At 36.0% G+C, this 18,713-nt stretch overlaps 1 protein-coding gene across 2 annotated transcripts in view; it reads right to left on the reverse strand.

Annotated features, from left to right (window-relative positions):
• Nucleotides 1-18,339, reverse strand: part of TAF2 (TATA-box binding protein associated factor 2) — a 61,696-nt gene extending 43,357 nt beyond the window's left edge. For both annotated transcript variants that reach the window (XM_062570573.1, XM_062570572.1), the window contains exons 1-10: nt 17,837-18,339; nt 16,239-16,293; nt 15,277-15,437; nt 8,520-8,638; nt 6,999-7,140; nt 6,372-6,603; nt 4,911-5,095; nt 4,228-4,341; nt 2,643-2,742; nt 926-1,011 (exon numbers count right to left, since the gene is read on the reverse strand). In XM_062570573.1, coding sequence (XP_062426557.1) covers nt 926-1,011; nt 2,643-2,742; nt 4,228-4,341; nt 4,911-5,095; nt 6,372-6,603; nt 6,999-7,140; nt 8,520-8,638; nt 15,277-15,437; nt 16,239-16,293; nt 17,837-17,889 — 1,247 coding nt within the window. In that variant the 5' untranslated portion in view covers nt 17,890-18,339. The remainder of the gene's footprint in view (nt 1-925; nt 1,012-2,642; nt 2,743-4,227; nt 4,342-4,910; nt 5,096-6,371; nt 6,604-6,998; nt 7,141-8,519; nt 8,639-15,276; nt 15,438-16,238; nt 16,294-17,836) is intronic.
• Nucleotides 18,340-18,713: the final 374 nt, after the last annotated feature.

Genomic DNA, 18,713 nt, shown 5'->3' on the forward strand with positions numbered 1-18,713 from the left:
GACCAGGGCATTTGATTTTAAATGGACAAAACCCTGGATTTGTACACCCTCAAAAGCAAGACGCAGATAACTGAGGTTGTATTTTCATTACACAAGGACTTCTGCAGCAATAAGAACTTCAGAAGTTCACGTATTTTCCCACTTTACCTGCATATTCCCAACCTCACAGTTCTGTCCAGACCCTAGATGCCACAGGTTAATTGCCTGTGAGGCTGTCTGATAACCTAGATTAATTCATCCAAGGGGAAAAAATAAACCCTGTAAATGTTATCACTGAAACCTGGATCGTTTTACAAATCTGTCTTAGAAAAAATACTCTTCCACCTCCAGTGGTTAGCACTGCAGAGTGGGCAAGTACAGGAGTATCATGAAAAGGGTAAGGGGAAATTTCTTAAGCTAATGTTACCGAAGCTACATTTACTGAAGAAACTAGACTTGGCCAGTCCACATTTATCAGTGGGTGCTTCACAGATGACTGGTCTAGTACTATTTTTCCCCACTTATTCATATGACATAATTCCAGTTTAAGATTGCAAGGTGCTAACTGACAGTGGTAACAAAAACAGCAAAAAAAAAGAAAACTGATGATACCTGAAAAAGCCTAAAGATTACTAACCACTCTAGAAATAGCTCAAGTCAAAATTCTAGCTCCACCTTCTCTCCCATCCTCTTACTAATAAGTAGTTTCATAACAGTACTAAAAACATTTATCATACTTAATTCCCTTCAAGGTTTAAAGTGAGAGAAAACTAAAACAACAGTGATACAGTATACTCAAGATGTACTTTATGAGACTGGTAATATATGCCTTGGGCAGCTGAAGTTTTTCAGCGTTTGGCCTTGTGCCGCACAACACACCCAAGGCATATATTAATGGCCCCATAAAAACATACCCAGTAATGACTTGCGGCTTAAATAAACATACTTGTCTTTCTCTTTTCCTCCTCCGAATATTGGATGCAGTAAAACTCCACCAGTCTTCAGTTCATATGCCACTATTTGATCTAACTCCTAAAAAGTAAAACATAAGTAAGCAAGCATAATTTTGAAAAGTAGTGGGATTATTTAAAAAACACAGGAAAGCTCTTGCCCTCATTGTTCAAGCCATACCTCCTAATTAAATGTGTTTACAAACACACAAAGTATTTTAAAAAATCAGAGATGTTCCTCAGTATAGCAAACAATAACAAGATGGTAAAAATTAGCAGTTAAAATCGAACTCCAATATACTTAAATATCACCATTCACAGAATAAGTTGTCTCTGAGCAATAGAATAAAGGTATTCACAATCTTTGCAGTGGAAAACAACACCGGACGTATGCACACAGCAGACTGCAGCAGATGGATGTTCACCTTGACCCATGTCTAAGCCAGTAAGAAGCCTGCTCTGAACTGGAACTTGTGTTTGAACTTGTGTGATGCTGCGCCCATGTTAACACGCATACTTAAGGCAGGATGCTTGCGTGTACTCATCATCATCCAGCAGTCAATGTGGTTGGATCAAATCAAATCAGGTTGAGCAAAGGCAGAATGAATTGCTGCCTATCTGCAACCCAACGTTAGACAAGAAGTTTTCAAATGTTGACATATTTTGATACATATTCACGTATTAGATTACATGCTTTGATGTACTCATATTACATTCAAAGTAGTAAGGATGTTCACTGCAGAAATGGAGGCTATGACAGCAGCACCTCTCAATGCTTTGTGAAAGCACTTAAGTAACTCTTCAGAAACAACATGAGCAACTAATACTCTGACGCTACTTGCTGTTGTACACAGGACTAGGTTCCCAAACAGACCTCCATCCTGTTCTACTGTTCTCTACAGTACCCACACCTTTAGCATAGACAGCATAGGACTGATGAGTTGAGTGTACATTAGGAGGATAAGAGTATTGGGTCCCTGTGTGGATGAGGGATGATAGTGAAGCAGCGGAGCTAGGATTCTAGTTTTGGCAAGAGGGGAATAAGAAAATGTAACCAGAGGGATAGGAAGAGGATGCATCTCTTTCTATAAATGAGGACCACTAGTAAAGGACAAAGACTCTCTGCTGTTAACACTAGTCAGTATCTGCTTCCTAACATTAAAATTGGAAAACTATGGTAAAGACAGAACATTCTTTTCAAAAACAGATGATTTTTAATGGAAATGAAAAAGTATTATTTGAATAGAAATGTAGAAATTTATTAACTTTCACCAAGAACATCAAAATCTTCAGGCCAAATAACTCTATTCAGTTCCCAATCCCATCTCCAAATCCATTCACAACACTTTTTATTTCTAAAGAAGGTAAAAGAAAACTTGAAGTAAGCAGGCAGAGAAGGATTTGGGCACCGAAGAATGTCTCTCTTGACTCACTAGCACATTTTTGTGTAAAAATGCAAACAAAAAGAGGAGAAATAATTGCACAGGGAGACAGTGAAAATTGTTATTCATAATGCTGTCACAGAAACTTATTTTGGTTAATATGTTCAGTATTTTCTCCTTGTAGCAAGTAGTATATCTATTTTAGCTAAGTTTTGTTTCTACTGAATATCTCTTTAGATTGCAATGCAGAACTATACTATTTTCTGTTTTCATATTGTCTTCTTTGATGCCAATGTCTGAAACATAGAAAAACGCTACTTTATTATATTACCTGTTTAATCCAGTGGCGATACTCATTAACACCAAAGGTTTTCTTCATCCAAAGGCCATAAATATAACCAGAGATTCCCTTTAGCACCCATTCATCTGACCTATAATATGAAAGAAGTATGAATTACAGCACTTCAGCAGGTATTTCATAAGGGATGGTATTTTCAACAAGCTCAAAATAGCCACAAGTTTCAGCAGGTTATATAACTTCTCTAAGTCAATAGAAGTCTGATGAGCTGTGAACCAATTTATGTAACTTGGCTCCTAGAAGGGACCGATGAAACTGAAGAGCCAATGAAAGCTGAACTTCTACCACAAAAGCCCAGATTAAAATATAAAACCAAACTACTTTAGCTAAAATTGTAACAATGAAAGAGTGGAAATGAACATGAAAGTTAAAACAACGGCTAATCTATACAGTCTCAATTACTTGATACCCATTTCAATGTGACAAGGATTTGAATAGACAAAAAAGGTGCAGTACAAAATAACCTTCAAAGTAGTTTACAGAAAGAAGCAGACAGCTTTCAAAGAGATCATCCTAGTTCTATATTTCTCATAAAAAACAGGACTAAAATACATCTATACCAGACATGAAAGTCAGTCCTTGCAAAGCACCCATTTGCTTCATATGTATGTGTATTTTTGTGGTTCTTCCCTGCCCTCTTTTCTTCTTTCCCTGTCTAGCTCGCAGTTTGGTGGAGAGTGGTATTTATATGCGTTTTGAGAGCTGTGCTCCAAGAGAAAAATATGTAGGAAAACTACACTAGTTAGCACTCCGAGTGTTAGAATGGCATACAAAGTATGATGATATGAATAACACACCACCACCAAAGGCAATCATTATGAGGGAGAAGAAGACTCCTCACCATGGAAATGCACTAGTTATATCTATCAGAGCGCAGTTTCAAGCAGAGATTGAAATTATACTAATACAAATCTCAGTTTAAAAACACACTGGTTTGTTTTTTAAGCCAAGGATTCTCTGGGACATACACTGTACCATGAAACCAGTAATAGGCCCCTTGTAGCTGAAACAAACTGTATGTAAAGGCTTTAAAATAAACACTGATCAGAACTGCAAGAATGATGCAGGAGATAGCCTGAGGGAAGGAGTTATAGGGAGCTTACTACCCAAACCAGTTTAGCCATTTAGTACTAATTTCTCCACTCCCCTTCTCCTGAACTTCTCCTTCATTTATTAGTCCTGCCACTCAATAACTATTACCTGTGCAGGTTGCACTTCTTTATCCAACTATCTGATAGAAATTTACTGATGGTAGGAAAAAGTCTCCTTCCTCTCTCATTTCTAGATGCCACAGCTTACTACAACATTTAGAAGCAATAATTCCAGAGACAAGGCCTGTTCAACCACCAGTGTCTTTGAAACCTTTGTATCTCTTATTCCTCTTTCAAGCAGAAAAGCATTCTCCTCAATTTTCATTCACTGTGCTGGTTTTTTTTATATAATTTCTTCTACAGTTATTGTTTCACTTATACCCCAGGTAAAATGCCACTTGCAAATTAAAATTTCCATATCCTAAACTTTTAACAATTTCTAGGTAGTACAACAATAACATACTTACCAAGACATTCTTGATATAAAACATCCAAAAAACTGTTGGGCCAGCGCCTGTGCTAAACACCTCCTTGTCAGTGGAGTTTCATCTATAATCATCGCGCTGTGTAAGAGATTTGTGCTAGACCCCATAAAAAGGAAACAATATAACATGAGTACAATCTACGAAAAACTGAAATAGAGAATTTGTTTTAAAAAGCAGAAGAAATAAAAAAAAATCTTCCACTAGTTTCCAAAGAAATATTAATGTCTTTCTTAATAATCTTAATACAGGCAGATCTCCTGCCATTATCACAAATATACGATTCTTTGTATAGAGCGAAAGTAGTTTTAACTGGTGAAACTGTTTGGGATTCATAGTACCTCTCCCCCAGCTGAAGAAAAAACAAAACATAATCAAACTTTTGCACTTAATTTGATCTTAAATATTTAATGCATGGCATCTCTAATTCAGAAAAAAACCTCTGGTCATTTTTATTAAAGATATAAATCCAACATCTTTGTAATAAATAAAATACATATATCTAATTTTAAAAAGACCATATTGTCAACAAAAGCCACCTTTTTTCAAATTCAGAAGCCTAAAATTCAGGCTAAAAGTAATATAAGTTTCAGGTGTATCTTAAAAGTCTTGGATCTAGTGTTTATAAGCCCAAATTTTTAGAAGGTGTAATTTTCTCAAATACTAACCTAAAAATACTCATGGATGCATAAGCAGCTACTTCAACATATGCTTCATCTATGAAAACAGTCTTGAAACAGGAGTACGGATAGCGACAGGTAAGAATCTCTTCATAAAATTCAAATACCTCATGAAGGTATGACGTAGTATGTTTGAGCAATGGGAGAAGTTGGGGTAAGCAAAAGTGAGTCACCTACAAACAAAGCAAAAACTCAGTACAAGATTGATGAAAATATTTAAACCCATAAATATCAAGTTTATCACATAAAAACATTTAAAAAAACAGTGCTACCACAGAAATTTAACAGAAAACAACATTTTTAAGCTGTGATAATGATTACTGCGGAAGAAAAGCGCACCAGGATGCCAGTCTTAATTGTGAGAGCAGCAACAGAAAAATAATTTTTTAGCAGACAATGCACAATGATGACACCTGCCTACTGACATCTACTGTTTAAAAGCACATGACATTAAAACCCATTGGATTGCAAAGTCAAAGTATTATTTTTTTTCAGGTAACAATGAATTAGATAAGTGAAAATCACTCCATCAGTGCTACTGTTCAGAAGAGGATTTGATACAGTTTAAACTATGAGCCACCTTTGATACTACTGTTTTCCTTCCAAAGGAATGATGCAGACAACAGCAGGTCAGAACGTCCCATGCATAATACTGCTTACTTCAGCAGCGACACAGGCACCACGTTTAAATGATCACCTTTTCATTTTCAAGCCTTTTAAACTCTGTAGCAATGTATCAGTTTAAGTTTTTTAGATCTTATCAACAGATTTTTTTAATGGCTATTGCCTTTCACTAGTGAGTATCCCACCAGCAAGAGGTAACAGAACATCTTCACTGAGAACTAAAATCTGCTGTTTGTCCCTGGATCAGATAAAGCATGGCATCAGCATTTCTCAGCATCTTCCTATCATGCTTTCCAAAGGGGAGCATACAGGCCAACGTTCATGATGAACAAGTATTTTAATCTGCCTACCTAGTCCATCCTTACCCATCTTGAAAATACAGATAAAAATACAAGTTGGTAGACTTCACTAAAATGGGCTAAGACAACAATCTGTTAAGAATTAAAATGCTATGTCCAACTTAGTTTGGAATACTACTGAACTCTGAGGCAATGATTTTTAGCTACCACAGCTAATAGGATGGCTTTAAAGCTATTTTGAGAAACATACCATCAACAACAAACAAATTATTCCCACAAATTCAGGCATAAATGGAACTATTGCTCATTTAAAGGATTTATTATTGCTCATTCAAAGGCTTTATTCTGCACACAACGAACTTTAAATACAGGCATTACTGGACAAGTTTTATCATAACTGTACTAAGACAGGCTATATCTAGACATCTCTATTTTTGATCAATATATATTGAACCTCACTATAGGTAGCAACATAAAATAGTTACAAATTCTTTACAAAAAAGGAGACCTCTATGAAGATTATTACCTCATGCATATATGGATCAACAAGGATTTCAAAAGGTCCTATGGCTAGGGAGATATTAGAAGCTGCAGTTGGAATAGTCAGCATGTAATGAAAAGTCTTCTTTCTCATATCGTGGGTATATACAGTTTCCACCAAATCTCCATTTGAAACGGCCACCATCGCAGCATCTACAGTATACTCAAGTTTCCAGGTACACAACTCAGAATATGAATCAACACAAGGAAACCAAAATCTAGGGAAGTTAAGATTGGAGGGAAAATGGTTAATAATTATATTTTTCTTTTTCACAGATGGTATTTTTCTCAAGTTACAAAATGTACTCTTAAAAATACTGCATATGTAGACATTCTGATGCCTGCTACACATCAATCTCATATAGCCTTCCAGTACTCAAAGGTTTCTTTGCTGCTATCTCCTGCTAAGTCAAAAAGATTAGAAATCCTAATTACTTCATTAGATGTTACTTCATGCTACTGGTGAGTTCCTTTAAAGCATACATCAGGTTTAGAAATTCTCAGCCGTACAAGAAACTATATGAGAATTCAGCAGAAATACTTTTATTTCCTACACTTGGAAATTAAGTAGGAACAGTTTATACTGATTAACTTACAAAGACATTTTTCTTACCGTGTAGAATTCTGATAACCACACGAAAAGACATGAGCCCCTCTTTCTGCCATGCTGCCCTCCATACAGGGTACCACAAAATGAAGCCCTCCTTTTGGCTGGTCCAGAGAAAAATTTATATGCACCTTAAGGACTTTTAACTCTGCAGCAGTAAGACAAAAATTAGGGTAAATATACAACTTATGCAAAAAATATTTCAGAATAATCATTCAATTTTGGACTATATATATATACACACACACACATATATATATAGTATAGTCTACTAAGACTATACATTCTGTTTATTCTCATAGACCTCAACGTTCACTTACAAAGCACAGCTGAACTCACAGAACAGAGACCTCTTAAGCTTAAATTAAAGGATATGAACTTATAAAAAACTTTTTTGTAGCATGCTGAAGTAATTTTGTACAAAGGAAGATGATTGTTAGGGTACAACAACTACACAAAGATTTGTTACTATTGGGCAGTTGGAAGATGAAATGTAACTCCAGTTACAGTTATCATCATATAAAAATATGCATGTAACAAACATTCTTAAAAGACATTTTATTGTCATTTGCAGTTTCTTAAAATCTGTTATTAGGGCTAAAGCTTTTCCTGCAACTGAAATGTCTTTGCTTTGGTTTAGTTTCACAGAAATCTCGCCTATGAATAGACTGTCAAGAAAAGAAATTAAAACGTATTGTGAAATTTAGCCAAAAAGTCTCACTATATTTTGGCATTCAAACTTTGAAAAGAAAAATTGTACCTGTTTGAATATTACTCCTTCTACTGATGGAAGTTACCCAACAGGAACTTAAAAATTAAAACAAAATAACGAGAAAATTGTCTTTCCCAATAAGACACATCTGACAACAGTGCACAAGTTTTTTTTCTCCGTTACCATAGATCTCACAGATCAAAAGGAGAAGATGATAAAATCTTGTAAAACAACTAGTATAAGAAACTAACAATATTAGATAAGAAAATAATCAACTATGGAAAATGACTTATTAGAACAGTTTATTTGTTCCAGGACTTTGTATTCCAGTTTATAAAGTAGTCTACTTTTCACTGTCAAAATAATTTTAAAGTGACTCTCTTTCAGATAATATATACCTCTTTAAATAGCATGCAAATAGACATATCTTTGTCAATTCTTTCCTTTATTGGCTCATGCATACTGCAAGTAGCTTCAAGCAGTTACAATTTAGCAACCATTATATCCCATTATACCCGCAGCCTCATGTATACTTTTGAGATCCTGACTACCAAACAGCTTGTTTTCAAAGAGAGCTGAGAGATCTTTTCTGCAGCCACTTCTCCATATTACCAAGAAGTGAAAAGCTGTTTTTCAGACTTTAGCTGGAAAGATATGGGTGAGGAAAAAGAAAACAGTAACTACCATTTCAATTATATTTATAAAATAATGTAGGGCTATTTGTATTTATTTAAAATTACTATCTTCTTGTCTGGGAGTTTGCATAACTGTGTGGCACCTTAAATTAAACTTTCAGTATGGTCTCTTTACTTTACCATCAACATGTTTCCACAACTCCGAGGGAACCTTAATGCAGAGCTCTCCATTTCCAGCATCTGGGTCCACAGCACTGACTGCAGCAGCATAGGCATTGGAAAAATAGTTGAGATTCCTCCTGTCAGAAATACCCATTTAATTCTTAAAGTATATGCTGAACTACAAAAAGCAACTTTTAAAGTTACATGATTTCTATACTGAGTTTCATGATGAACGGTCATGATGAACGTTCAAACAAGTGTTGAGGGCTTTCTCCCTCTTTGATGGTGGATAAGAATAGTTTTATTTTATCCTCTTTTATGTGTCATACAAAATTCTAGATGTCTAAAGACAAAGAGTTTTGTCTTTAATCCACAAAAAAAACCCCAAATATGTAAGTATTTTTAGTACCTAGAAACAAACTAAAAAAGCGTTATTATAATTTCTAGGCATTCCTTTTATTTAGGATGCATACACAGATTCTTGTAATCAGCTTTGAGCTGTTCAAGTTACCAAATATTAGCTGTTATTAACTATACAGTTTAATATAAAGTAAAAACATTACTTCAGTTATGATATATTCTTAACTTTCTTTCCTGAAGGGAACAGGAACACAAATGTGTCAGCAGTTACAGGAGTTATGAGTGGCATGGTAACTTCTTAACTTTCAATCTAAATAGCTCTTCCAATTGCATTCGGGTACTGGAAGATTGACCAGTCAAGTTTGAAAATATTCTTGCCTTTGCATCTTTATAGCTTTTACACACTTTCAAAATGATTTTTAACCCTTGTAAAATATGGACAGAACACTTCTCTCAGTTCTAATCCTCTAACACATGTAGTTCTTCAAAAGCTTGCACAATTCTGCCCTTGAAGAGAAAGTGTTTTGAATTACTCCTCATTGCTTTTTCCAGAACTACCCAGAGCATTTAACTGTCCCTGCTGAATCCAACCACTATGGAGGCACAGCTGCAACAAAGTGTAAAGTCATCTGCAGCATACTGCATCACCATGGAGTATGCTACCTCTTGGCTGTGGGCTCCTTTCTTCCTCACAGGGCCATGGAGTCTAAAGTCCAACCCAAAGCAGACATGATCTCATTTCAGAATTTTACTTTCTTTCTTCTAACCATTCACTCTTCACCACCCACAGAGAAAACAGTGTTCAACTCAAATTACAGTACCTTACTTGAAAGGATGAAAGGTAATCAACCATGCCAGCCTCATCCTAAAAGTCTAGGTATGTCAGACTTGAGGCTTATATTCCTAGCCTTCCCCACCTGAGACTTAACTAAAACACTGAAATATATTGAGACTATTTTCATGCAGTTCTTGATCTTTGGCAATAGCAGCATGCACATTCCCTGGCACCACTACCAAGACCGGGAATGTCAGGAGCAGTGAACTCGTCTACTTTGCTTGGAAGCTCCTGAAAACGGAACATTAATAGTAAACTGTAGCATATGAGTACAGAAACTCCAAAATGCCAGGTTTTAATATGTGATCACTTTATCCTTTTTCATAGCTGAAGTGCACCTAAAGATAAGGTATGATACCAAAAGGTTTTAAAAGCATGTTGTGCTGCAGAGAATGAGCTTGTAAACAGTACACTGGAGTAACTAAGTATACAATTCCAAGACAATTCAAAACAACCTAAACTGGAGCTGTTGTACCATCCCCTAATGTCAGCCACATATTCCCTCATTCAGGAGACTACCGTTCATCTGAACCTCCAGCTGAAAGCTGTAAATGGAAGAAGAAAGCCTTTTTTTGTTTGTTTTTGGACAAACCCGGCTTTCATGTAGTTTAGCTCTTACTTACTGAGGGGTCAGAGAAGTCAGAGAGTGTCAGTGGGAACCAACCACCTCAACCGCTGTTGTTGTAAGCTGTCTTGAAATGGTATATTAGGGAGGCAAATAAATACCACTTGAAAAACAGTCTTCAATGACTGCATGACTGAAAAATATCTCAGTAATCAAAGAAACCATCAGCAGAAAACACTAAGATTTTTTGGGCCCTAAAGTCCAAAGTTTTTCATTTTAATCATCCAGGAGTTCACCATTACTGGCAGGGGATCCCTTTCCAAAACATCAATAGGAATTTGCTCAAGTCTGTGGATTATGGTAAGCTTGAAGTTACACTTTAAACATCAACAGTTCACAGACAGGAAAAGGTCATGATTTTACAGCAAGAAAGGTAGACTCTGCTGGTCTTAACATTTTAAAGGAAACAGTCTATTCTGATATTTCATTTATTTTGAAGTAGTCCAATTCAAATGGGTGATTCAGTATAAAAAGGTCACATTAGAGGCTTAATACCAGATAGTAATCTTTTTGCAGGTTGAACTATTCCAGTAAACCGGATATGGCTATTTTAACAAAAACATAGCATGAGCCAAGTTACAACTCAAGAAATAAAGTCAATTCTTTAAAATAGTAAGTGTAGGTTAACAAGAACATGCATTCTTTTTTTTCCCCCAGATCAATTCATATTTTATTATCAGAATTCACCCCAAAACACTGATCACTATAGCCCAGGTGACTGCTGTTGACTGACTGGAAATACATTTCATTCAGTAGAGACCTTTTCTGTTAAGTCATCCTTTGCTTACAAACATCTCATGTTTGCTATAGCATTTCTCAATACTAACTGCAGCACTGCTACTTAGCTGTTATGTAGCCCACATATAATCTATACAGCTTTTTTTCTTACAGTATTTAACATCAACTTGGCAAAATAGTTCCTTGATCCACATGTAGGTAGGAAGCTATGCAGAAGAGTAAATGTAATGGATTATAATTCATGCTTGTTTTTTCAGTCTAATTCAATATATTAATAAAACAAAACTGTGAGTCTTTGATACCCTGAAAAAAAACTCTCTTTCTTTCTTGCCAAAAGGTAAGGGTTTTGCCAGCTCTTTTTCTGCAGGTAGTTTTCTACATCTTTGTTTTGTTTCTTTAAAAAGAAGTGTATCACGAATTTGCAATTTCATGAATACCTTAACAGTGGAAACAAAGGTTATTTACTGCAGTAAAATAATACACAGCTCAGTCTAGAAGTAGCTTTCCTATATCATTTCTCTGGTATGCATAGATTAAAGGATGGATCAATGACACCTCAAAAGAAAGAACATTGAACGATACACCCTACCACATCAGTTTCTTCCACATTGCTACTTGTAACTACAGCAGCAGTCAGATATTTTGGAGTATATCAAAACATTAATATTTTAAAATTACAGACTTCAAATTAAAAAAAAACAACTAAAAACACATCTGAATTAGTAAATGAACAGGTTTATGCTGTCAAGTTACACTGAAGAGACACACAGGAAAGCATCTGTGCATGTTAGCTAGCTTTACAAAAATGTATCTTTCTTTACAGAGAATTAATAATAAGCTTGTCAACTGAGCAGCATAATTATCACAAAGACATAAAAACAGGATTCAAAACACACAATACAAAGTAAACATCCAGACAACAGCAGAATAATCTTGAATTCATTCATCACAGATCAGTACAGAAATCAACCTTGAAGCTACATCTCCTTCAGTACCATTGTGTTAGAACTCCAAACTTTTGCTGTGGCTCCTTAACAATTTACAAATTTAAGGAAAAATCCTAATAGAATTAAGAGAATAGAGAGACCTTCTTTACACATTTTAACTTGAAAAGGAGCTGGAATATATGCAGTTACATCATTAATCTGAATACAAACTATGTAATCCATAAAAGTAAGCCCAACTCTCCTTCTATTGATAGATACAAGAAAGTAACATTTTTCAAGGAATTGAAAGGGGAAAAGAGAAGGAAGGTGGCTGTAATGCTCTTCTACAACAACAAGTCTAAGACAAGCCTCAAACAGACATGCTCCAACACTGTTTCCAGATTGGAAGCTGTCTTTACCAGACTTCAAACCCTTTCTTAAAAGTATATGCTAAGTGGGATTCTCTGCCACCTTGTGTACGCACGGTAAAACTCTACAAATCGTACATGAAAGCACAGAAAGTGCAGTATAGTTAATATTGAAAAGTTTGTTCTACCTTCTGTAACATGAAAAACATGAAAGGATGGAGACTACATACGAGATGCTAAAACGCGCAAGTATCACTTGACCTGAAAACTCCCTGAATGTGACATTCAGAACACAGAACTGATTTGACAAAGCCCTCACCCAAGAAGTAGCAAGACCTTCATCATGGGGAGACAGAAACGATTTCTGCTGGCTTTGCTTAAATTTCCTAGATAAAGGGTTTTTTAGTCTTGATTTTCCTACCCTCCTTTAACTTTCTTATGTTTGCTTGCACAGCAGAATTTTCACAATATAAAGAAGGTAGGTTTAACTCCTTCACTCCTTCCTCATTCTTTTGGTAATGACTTTTCTATTTTCAGAATTATATTCCTGACCCACTTGACAAAAGCCACAATCAACGACTGTTCCCCTCACTCCCATTCATTTAGGAAGCATACTTCAACTTTTAAAGTTTTGTAACAAAATGCTCAGTTTAACATTGATCATATCCTGGAAAGGCTATTTATAAAGCACAGCTACTGAAAATACAGCTTTATCCTATATTTACAAGCCTTAAACAGCAACTAACATAATTTATATTCCAGACTCCTTACTTCCTAGATGATTCTACAGTTATAGCAGGGAACAATCTCACAAACCACGGATGCTGCAGCAAGTCTTCCAAAAGAAATAATTACAGCAGCTTTCGATGTAGGTTCTTCTATTCTTATTGCAATTATGTTACTAAGGGAGCAAGAGAAATGTAAAACAAACTATCTATCTTCAACAGTAAAAGTAATAGAGTCCATTAAACATCACTAACTTTTTCTACATACTTTAGGCATTCTTTTAGAAATCAACACTAACAAAATCAAAAGCATCATCACAAGTAAGAGGGTACTTTCATAAAAATCTTTGTAAAAAGGGCAGAGGCAATCCACTGATGAACTTCCTTTGGAAGCACTAACTTTAGAGGTTTTAGATATCTAGAATTTCTGTTTGTAATTCTATCAAAAAAGCATATATATGGTACTTAATCAAAATTACCATCAAAATTACTATCAAAATCAGTACACAATTATGACCAGATATTTCAATGGAAAAAACAAGCAGCTCCTGTGATACTTTGGAGTACATGTAAGTCTTTGACTTGTGAGATAAAAAGATGCATGCTAGCTTTCTGCAAAGAATATTTGGTGACCTCTGCCTTTCATAGCTATGAATAACACTGGAGTTATGAAATAAAAGGACTTTTAAATTAAGTTCTAACAGCAATGTGAAAACCTGCAGCAGTAAATTCCATAGGTTGCTCTCACCCTGTATGAAACAGTACTTCACTTTGCATTCATTGTCCTCAAATTTCATTCACTGATCTTGAACAGGATGACAAAGGGGAAAAAAAAAAAAAAAAAAAAAGATGGTGCTCCACAAAAAAAAAAGATATAGTTTCACCATATTATCTTACTGATCTTCATCAGAAAGACTTACTAGCTTGCTTTTCTTTTTTCTCACAAGTACTAAAAAAAAGAGCAGACTAAAAAACTTCAATAGCTGCAAACAAACTCAAGGCCAAGAATCCCAAACTATAGCTGAGTAGAAGCCTAAGAGGGCTGTATTTTCTATTTTTACCAAAATGCTAGGTTTTGCTTGTTGGCAAACACAATGCATCACAGAGGCAATCTTATCTGAAGAGCAAAGCTTGAAAACTTAAGTTAATTAAGGCAATTTCACCACTAAAGCAGATAACTGAGCACTCTCTATCCTTCCAGCTAACAAATCTCTCAGAGTAATCACTTCCCAAGGGGACAAAACAAATACATAAAGCACAGTAATAAGCATTTTATTTCAGTAAACCAATGGTTAAGCTGTCATAGTCACATGATTTGCCTTATTTCTATTATTTGTTTTGAAGCAATAAGCAAATTATATGCAAGATTATTTGAACATATTTTTTTAAAAAAAATCAGAAAAAACGCTTACACAGTCTTGTTACGAAATGGGGGTAAATTTTCCCAAGAACTTTGATGGTACTTGAATATTCCTAGATTTAAAGGATCAGAAGGATCAAAAACTACCTATCCTGGCATCATAAATCATAAAAATCACTTTGTAGGACAAACCTATCAGAACGTAGTAGTCTTAATCTACACAAATTTACACTAATTTGGACAAATTGGAATTAAAAAAAAAATCCAAAAAAACATTCAAAACCAAAGGGTAATCCTTTTTTGTGCAACTTCCGTATGAATGTAGTAATACCACTCTAAAATGATCTGTACAAGAATATAAACAAATGCTGTTGCCACAATAATTCCTTTGCATGGTTGTAAGAGTATAAAACTGTGTGTGCATAAATCTTAACTCACTCATTAAGTCTATCACAGATAAAATGTTTTAGCCAAAGATACTCTCTCACCATGGGAAAAAACATGAGGAGGACAACTGCCTCATAGCACCGATATCACAACTGGTATTCACTACTTTTATTCCCCTATATAAAGTACTTTTTAAAAAACTTCTAATACTCTTGCAAAACAATACAAGGAAATTTTAGTAAAAAAAAAATTAAAGGAATAAAAGAAAAATACTAAATTTTATAGTCAAAATGCTTTCCCTGAAATAAATTGCTATTCCTAAAGTATTTCTGACCGACAACGACGTTACCATAAGGAAATCACCAGGTAGAACATGCCAGTAAAATAAAGTAAGTCATGGCTAAAGCAAAAGAAGACACTACATCTGCAAAGTTTTAAACATGTCACTTACTGCTTTGACTCATGGTGACAAACCTCCAATGTTGGATCATTATAGATGAAAGCTGCTTCCAAATCGTTGACTCTTACTCTGTAAATCCGGCACTGTTTACTGTTCAATTTGATTCTATTCAGGTTTGCAACTGTGGGAAATATTGTCAATTCCACATAACCCTACAAAAACACAAATCAACACCTGTTATTAAAATCTTTAGCAACTCACAAAGTAAAGAAATACAATATAAAGTATCGATTTTTATTAGTGCATCTTAAAAGGAAAAATCATAGGGAAAATCAATGCAAATGTCAATATTGCACTTAAAAAGTGTTTTCCTTTTAGATGCCTAAAATGGATATAGAAGGTGAATTCCCCCGGCTGTGAAATTAAAAAACAACTTCAAGATGACCAAGTTAAAAAAAAAACATATTCTGGAAATTATGTGCCTCTATTGACTACAATTTCAAGTTATGAGCATCCTTTTCTATCACTATGTTTTAGGTTCTGGCGTTTGAGCTTGAGACAATGATTTTTAAAGTCTAAGCAGAATATGTTCAGGCAGATATTTAAATTTGCAATGAGCTCCAAAGCCTTCTAGCCTGAAAGCAGTGTAGTCTCTTCAAAGCCCAAGTGAACCCGCATGTTGGCTACAAAACTCTGTTACCCTATCCCCAACGTTAACTGACAGTTTGTTCTGAGTTAATTCTGAATTGCAAATTGTTTGTAATACTTAAAATGCAATGACCTTCTTCTGAGAAAGGTTTTCCTACAGAGGTTAAAGTGTTCACTATTACAAGATGTTTTACTTGACACTTTCCAAGGAACGGCAGACTTATGAGAGGCAGCTGACTAGAAAGCAAATAACGTAAAGAAGCTTAAGAACATAATCTACTTGTGTGTAATTGTTACCTCCAAAAACATAAAGAAAATCCAGACTTTTTATTTCTACTTTCATATTTTATTCAAAAAGTACTTACTACAACAGACTTTCTCTGAAAATTTATGTTGTTGATACAAACTACCTGGTGAGTCGTGCTGGAAAAAAAAATAAATAAGTGAGGTTTTGGACAAATACTAAGATTTTAAATGATATTTTAACTCAAAAGAAAAAAAAATGAGAGGTTATACAGTATGTATATATAAATAGTGTATACATATAGTAGCATAGAGAGTATGTAGAAGGTAATATTGCAGAAGACATACTGCATGTACCATATACTTATAATAGGGAGAATTCCTGATGGTCCAAAAGTCTTTTACATAAGTGGTCCAACCCAAGTAATGAATAGAAGTTACACAAGGTCAGAAAAGTTCCAATAAATTCAAAGTATCACACCAGTGTGAATACTACTAATAATACAAGAGGATAACAACATGTCTTCGGAACTTCACGTAAGAATATGTAAAATATATACTATTACTAATAGTATAAAATCAAGGTCTAACACTTTAAGAATGTGCAGTATTAGAAATAACATGCAGCTGTAATATTTGCAATCAGAGATATGTGGAACATTTACCTAGCAAGTTGACTCTCACGCATAGTTTATGTAAGTACTATACACGAAAAAGGATATAGTATAGCATGTGCTTTTACAATTAGTATGTCATACAAATTTATTGTTTTAAATAATGGTGATATATCTACTAATCTAAGTAAGTATTTTAAATTGATCAGATGTACGCTTAATTTTTTGAATCGTGTACTTGAACACTTGGTAATTACAACTCTATACAAATAGAAGATAAAATAATAATTCCACTATTTTAAAGTTATATCTTTCTTTAGTACTTGGCATCTTCATCATGCTTCAGAGTATTGTCAATCGTAACTCAAGTTCCAACCTCATGATAACTTTTACACCACATCAAACATATGTGTACACACTAATACACCTGTGCATTAAAAAATGAGTTTGCTTCATTTCAGTAAGTTCAACAAAATTTCTACAATAAAATTACAACATTTAGTTTCCAATGATGGATTATCTAAATATTAAAATGCATATACTAACAGCAGTAATTCTATTTAAAAATACATCTGTGCTACAGATTTCATGGAGAATCATGGAGCTATAAACATAAAAATTGAGACAGCTACTGAAATCAACAACCAACTGCATTACAGCTTGGTTAAAATCAACATGAGTCTGTAAAAATAGTGATTTACACAGCAAAGCTGCTTGACAGAGATGTTCATGGTCTGAACTCACTTTTACATGTAAAAAAAATTCCTTATGGGAAATGACCAGGGCTTGACACTTCTATCCAACATTAAAAATGAAACAGGATGCATGATCTGTAGTGCTGATATCGTTTGGAAATTTCTCTATGGTTTGAAGAGCGTTTTTTTTTTTTTTTTTTTTTTTTTTGAGAAGAGACTGCATGGTTGAGAGTTTTCTCTGGGCAAGACAATACACAATACAATACCTGTAACATATTTTTTGAGGACAATCTAAACTACAAAGTATAGTTCCAGCCTTCTATAAGGTGGGTAATTACTGATCAGCCTGTGGTCTGTTTCAAATGCACATAGGTCTCAAGTATAACAATTCTGAAAAAAATGGATACTTATAATTTATATGGTCTTGGGCTCTCAAATCCTTTGTCGCCTTTCTTCCTATTCATCCTGAACAGCAGCACTAAGCACACACTGCTGACCGTCAGACAGGCATCAACATCGTCCTCACTTGATGGGTCCTTAGCTTTTTCCCCGTGTCACGCTGTATTTGATCACGCATCGCCCCCGTGGGTCTGTGACTCCCAACCGTCAGGCATCTTCAGCTCGAACGAGCACCATAATTGTAACAGGAACAACGTTCAGGCTTTCTGCATAACCTTTGGTGAGTGCACACACCAGCCCTCTCTCCACCGGGGGGAATGGCACCAGTTCAGAGACGCCGCTAGCTTCTTCTCCGGAGAAGCTAGAGACGAAACGGCTCTAGAGGCAGCGGCTCAGGCGGGCAGGCCCGGCCGTGGGGCCCCCGCTCCAGGGAGAGCCGGCGGGACAGGCGGGCCGGGAGCGGGAGGGCTGCGGCGGAGCCGCCCGCGGCTCGGCCTTACGGCCGCGGCGGCGGCTGTGGGCGGCGGCTGCGCTGGGAGCTGCTGTGGGGCTGCGGGCGGGCGCCGGCCGGCATGGGGCGCGCGGGCGGGCGAGGGCGGCCCCGCGGGCGCAGCTCAGTCTCTACAGCCCCAGGGAGGTTCCTCGCTCCGCACCGCGCCCGCCGGGCCCCGCGCCGCCAACGCTCCCCACCGCTGCAGAGGCCGCCATTTTGTTAGCGACCTTTCACCCCGTCGGTGGAAAGGTCACAGCCACTTGAAAGGCTGCTCTCTTTTCTAAAGGGGGGAAGTCTTCTGCGGCCGGATTTGAGCTCCATTTCGCTGCCTGTAGGAAGCAATCATAGGGAAAAAAATAATAAAAAAGCATAAACCAAGAGGAGGTTACGGGGTCG

Source organism: Rhea pennata, chromosome 2, assembly GCF_028389875.1.
Source record: "Rhea pennata isolate bPtePen1 chromosome 2, bPtePen1.pri, whole genome shotgun sequence".
Lineage (NCBI taxonomy): Eukaryota > Metazoa > Chordata > Aves > Rheiformes > Rheidae > Rhea > Rhea pennata.